Here is a 5,000-nt window from a genome sequence, read left to right on the forward strand (position 1 = left end):
CCCATTTCTCCTCCAACTTGGCACGCACTCGCTCGTGTGCCTCGGTAAGGGTACCGACTTTGGATGCATTCTCTTCCCCACCATCCGCCTGTACCATGGCGTGATAAGCCCGCAGAAGTCGTTCCGATTGTTGATGTAAGGAAGAGAGCTTCGTTGGATCTGTGGTTATATGAGGATCTTCAAGTTCTTTGTTTAGGATATCTAGAAAGGAGAAAACGGAAGACATTATCGTGCAAATGAAGAGTGTAGTCGAAATATGCCTTACCAACATCCAGGTAGAAACGGAGCAGTTCCACAGAGCCTTCCTTGATGAGAAACTGCATAAAGTAGTACAGTTTGTTCTGATCGCTCCAAAAGTTCTCCTGCCGGGCAACGGACACCGTTACACCACAATCCACCTTACGCAAGCTGCGCTGCACAAAGTCACGCAATATTTCGACAGTTTCTCCGCGCGTTTTACTCTTCATATTCGCTTCCACTGGACCTCGTAACCCATCTTTCGTTCGCTTATCGGTGGCCGTAACTATAAGCAGGTTAATCAGATTTGGATCCGCAATAACATCCATGATCGGTAGCAGTACCCAAAACGTGAGCAGCTCCTTGACGAGATTGAAAAAGATCTTGCAGCTGGTGTTCTCCGCCGTGAACAGCCGTGGAATGAGAACCTTTGCAATGCCCCGTAAATACATCAACTCCGCGTGACGGTTCAAGACTGCCGGATGTAACGGATACTCATCGATGACGAACGTTTTTGCGAGCTTATCCATCGGTACTCGGTCGACGAGCAGCATTTTCGAAATGATTTCATAGTGTATAAACACGGTCGGTAGCAACCGATTCATGATGACACCGGGGGCATCGATCTCCCGGGCTCGTAGCAACAGTCGACAGAGTCCATCGCGGAGGTTTACCTTCAAATGGTACAGGAATTCTTCGTCCGGTGTCACCTGGTTGTACCAGCTGCGGATAAAGGTGTCCAGTATGTGCGAGAGCAGCTTGTCAACGGCCTCATCCAGCGATCGTTCTATCGCGAACCCTTTCCACGGTTCGGGTTGTAGCGTTTTCCGATTATGCCTCGGGCATCGATCGTTGCCACACACGTCACATTCATGGCCACTACTTGCATCCTGGAACGGTATATCAGCGTAATGAGGAGAAGGATTCGGGTGTTATGGCCACGTTTACTCACGTAATCTTTGATACCGAAGAAATCTTTCACTTTCTGGATGTACCTGCCGAAGGTGTCCTTGTGGTTGAGGACAAAAACAGCCGCCGCACAGCCATTCACGAAAAACAACAGCACCGTCAATCCGATAATGGAACTGTTTAAATAAGGGATAAGCTGATTAAGTAAATCAACATTCCAGGCCGCCCCGTCAGGCTCTCGTACCTTAAATACAGGCTGCAAACCAGCGAAAAGACCAGCACGGAAGCAGCGACAATACGTGCAATATCATCTTGGTAGAATTTAAACAACACCTCTTTCACATGATAAAACAGCATACTCGTTGGATTTAGCAGCACAGAAGGAAGGAGCACAGCGATTAAAAACTAGGAAATTGTCCGCTTATCTCTCGTTAACTCCCAGCTGAGCGAAGTAAACAAGTATAACAGCAGCAGCAACAGTAGAACAGTATAACAGCAGTAGCGGTAACGTGCCTTCGGTTCGGATTGAATGAATTTTACACAAAAGAAATTCGTTTTCAAAATGTATTACTATCAGTACTTTTCTACCTTGGCTTTTACAATCTTGACCGCTTCCACGGGACGATCATTCTTGTCCGTTTCCACCAGCCCTATGCGCTTCACTATCTGCATCCCCGAGTGTATCCGCCCGAAGATGGAATGCTTTCCATCCAGCCACTGTGTAGGGCCGAGGGTGATGAAAAACTGTGAGCCGTTAGTGTCGGGACCCGAGTTGGCCATGGAAACGATGCCCGCTCCCGTGTGTTTCAGATCGGCATGAATCTCATCCGCAAACGTTGCCCCATAGATGGACTGTCCACCGCGGCCGGTTCCCGTTGGGTCACCTCCCTGTATCATAAAGTCCCGGATGATGCGATGGAACTGGGTCCCATTATAGTAGCCTCGTCGTGCCAGTTCTGCAAAGTTCCGACAGGTATTGGGAGCATGTTTCCAGTACAGTTCAATCGTCAGCTCTCCCATGCTGTAAAAGAGGTGCCGTTTCGGTTAGTGCCCCAATGAACGCCTTGCAGTGTACTTACGTGGTTTCAAAGGTCACAAAGTGGGGCTGCCATAGTTTGTCCGGAATGCCACCGGAATTTCCCGGCTGGATTGCTAACATTTTCACCGAAAATCGTTTCGCGCGGCCCAGCAATTTACGAAAATCGCGTTGTTTACTTTCTAGAATGACAGCCGGTAACCGCGGCTACTCAACTTCGGTTCTAGAACATCAGTCGCGGAAAATCCTGTTTCGGGATAAACTTGTTCTTAAAATACTCTATAACTGGTTGATTAATCTAGTAAGCTATCAGGGGAACAGTATTTTTCCTTCCATCGTGAATCCCTGCCACGATTTTACGTAAAATAGTGGAAAACTGTGCGCTAGGGGGATTGGTCGACCGTTAGAAACGTCAGGCGCGAGGAAAATTGTTGACAGTTTTCCCGCTTTCAAAATCCAACGAACATCAACGGCAACCGAACGCCGAACTGGCGGCGCGCTGCATTGGTAGGGTAGAAGAAGTGGCGAATTCCTTTTCGCTCTTATTAACACTGTGATAATGAAACTGTGGGCCTTTTCGTGACGACCGATAGTGTTGTATTCTGTGTGTTGTGTTCTGTTATGTCTTTTATACGAATCGTTTTAATCAGCTAATCCGTTTTGTCCCACGCGGCCACAAGTTTCTGAGAGCAGCTTTTCCCCGAGTCCGGAACGCTATACGATGGATTCGGACAGCTTTTTAACGCCACGGAAGTTGCTGCAAAATGCCCTGGCCAGAACCTCGTCGCGCCAGTCGATGACCTCTTCACCGTCGATTATGGCGGTTCGAACGCCGCATACGGCGACGAGCAACGCGAACACCACCAGTCGCTTTAATCTGCTGCCCGTTCTGCAGACTCCACCGTCGAGAATCTTCAGTGGACGCGTGGTGAACCCGTTCGAGCCACATCTTGCCGATCGCTTGCACCTGCCCATGATCGCTAGCCCTTCGTTGTTTCACAGGCCAAGCACCCCGCAAAACAACAACAGCAGCGTTTGCCAGTTTGAGTGGACCATCGATGAGGTATCGTCCCTGGGGCCGGCTCATGTAGAACCGCACGAAACGCAGTTCCTCGAGACACCGGATCCGGTGGCAGAGGCTCGCGTTCAGGCCGCCATCAGCAGTTTCTTCAAAGAGAACAGCATCGTTCCCAGTCCGATCGATCACAACCAGCGGAAACAGAAGGTCGATCTTCTGAAGCAGTCCAACGAACCCGGTGGAATTATTGGCCAACCCGCCAAGCGAAGACAGCGCGATGGTGTCGCCCAAACGGTCCTTACCCTACCACCAGTTTTGCCGGCAGAGGTAGAGGCCGTCCTCAGCAAGTTCCTAACGTTCAACGAGGTAAATAGACGACGGAGTAAGAGAGACGGGGAGAGAGTCCTATATTGTGTCCTTGTTTGTTTGCCACAGGATCAGCAGCAAAACAACAATGCTCCGACGCTCGACGAGTCGTCGGCCAGCAGCATTGATCATGATGCTCGTGATGCTTCTCTGCGTCGCAAGCTCTTTAACATCATTTCTCCCAATGGAGATGCAGAGGAAAGCGACACGGAAGGAGCGGATCGGTTTCCTAACTCACTGGATGATCTCGATCTCATTGCCCTCAGTCCGGCACCCGTTTCGCCCGAAGTGTTGACTGGCAGCCAGCAGGAAGCGGAGAGAGCGCTTCAGCAAGATCTTAAACGGTCGCGATACTTTGGTTCGCACGAAGCCCTAGCGGACGGTTCGCTTAGCCCGGTGATAGAGAGTGATAATGAAAGCTCTTTCGGAGCCTTGTCACCGATTTCGCGGAACTCGATGAGTCCTTCTCCGACCAAATCGTACGATCCGCATCATTCCGATTTGGATGCCATCTATCGCAGCACCCCGGAGCCATCTGCTTGCAGCCAGACGGATGGTGGTCATTACTATTCCCTGCAGCAGAACGACACGGGTAGCCAGCAAGGTAACTACCAAGGGCGGTCGGGGTAGACGGTGGTTGTGTGCAAGGCTTTTTTATCAATCTTCTCTTTGGTTTCTTGCCAGGTTCCATCAGACACACCGAGCTCACTAACGTACTGGCCGAGACAAATCTTTCAAACGATGGCGAAACGATGGTCAGCTGTTTGTCCCTGGAGCTGTCCCAAAAATCGCAACATTCCATGACGCCTTTACGTCGCATGCGACGAACGGAACACCGGCGTAGTAACCGCAAAAACTTATCCCAATCCTTTATGCTGGAAACAACTTGCGCTACCTCCAGCGATGGCGATCAAGAGCAGCGGCATAAAACGGTCGACATTTCGATGTGCGAGACGACGAAAGGATTGTCGCCGATAAAGGAAACTCCCGTAAGCATTCCGGGAAAGGTGGAACTGCACGGTGTGAATTTATACCGTACCGATAGCGGGTTTAATGAAGAAAGTCAAGGTACTGGCGATCTCTCCGACGTGTCGATGCTTTCAGAAGACCTGAGAAGCACCACACCCGGACGGAAAGGTGCGACTAGTGAAGTCAAATACTCAAGCACTAACAATGGTTCCTCCCCCTTGAGACTGTAAAAATGTGGACACCCAACAGACTGTTCTTTGGAAAAAAAGTGTAGTAAGTAATGTTCAAAATTAAGAGGAGTAGCTCATAGGTTCGCAATATTTAGACAATTTATTTGATCATTCAACGAAGCACGCAAAGGAGGACGGCGGGGGGCGAGTGTTTCATAGACTGCGAATCCAAGTGCCACTAGGGTATAATTAGACAACTTTTTTCAATCATACTTAACTGTTAATTGTGCCGCGA

The 5,000-nt window shown here is 49.7% G+C and overlaps 3 protein-coding genes across 3 annotated transcripts in view; 1 reads left to right on the top strand and 2 right to left on the bottom strand.

The window, feature by feature from the left end:
* The window catches only part of LOC126574843 (sorting nexin-14-like), a 2,782-nt gene extending 1,223 nt beyond the window's left edge, over window positions 1–1,559 (bottom strand). The window contains exons 1-4 of the mRNA XM_050235231.1: window positions 1,391–1,559; window positions 1,190–1,322; window positions 266–1,127; window positions 1–201 (exon numbers count right to left, since the gene is read on the bottom strand). The exon at window positions 1–201 is cut by the window's left edge and continues 79 nt beyond it. Of these exons, the coding sequence (XP_050091188.1) occupies window positions 1–201; window positions 266–1,127; window positions 1,190–1,322; window positions 1,391–1,503 (1,309 nt within the window). The 5' untranslated portion in view covers window positions 1,504–1,559. The remainder of the gene's footprint in view (window positions 202–265; window positions 1,128–1,189; window positions 1,323–1,390) is intronic.
* Window positions 1,560–1,696: 137 nt separating this feature from the next.
* Window positions 1,697–2,379, bottom strand: LOC126575335 (peptidyl-prolyl cis-trans isomerase-like 1). Its single transcript, XM_050235977.1, has 2 exons — window positions 2,226–2,379; window positions 1,697–2,167 (listed from the first exon to the last, which is right to left on the bottom strand). The coding sequence occupies exons 1-2, from the start codon at window positions 2,303–2,305 to the stop codon at window positions 1,720–1,722; spliced, it is 528 nt and encodes a 175-aa protein (XP_050091934.1). The 5' UTR covers window positions 2,306–2,379; the 3' UTR covers window positions 1,697–1,719.
* Window positions 2,380–2,782: 403 nt separating this feature from the next.
* LOC126575654 (protein aurora borealis) lies at window positions 2,783–4,988 on the top strand. The gene is made up of 3 exons (XM_050236459.1): window positions 2,783–3,566; window positions 3,636–4,170; window positions 4,251–4,988. The coding sequence occupies exons 1-3, from the start codon at window positions 2,904–2,906 to the stop codon at window positions 4,763–4,765; spliced, it is 1,713 nt and encodes a 570-aa protein (XP_050092416.1). The 5' UTR covers window positions 2,783–2,903; the 3' UTR covers window positions 4,766–4,988.
* The last annotated feature ends 12 nt before the right edge of the window (window positions 4,989–5,000 follow it).

The sequence above is a fragment of the Anopheles aquasalis genome, chromosome 3, assembly GCF_943734665.1.
Source record: "Anopheles aquasalis chromosome 3, idAnoAquaMG_Q_19, whole genome shotgun sequence".
Lineage (NCBI taxonomy): Eukaryota > Metazoa > Arthropoda > Insecta > Diptera > Culicidae > Anopheles > Anopheles aquasalis.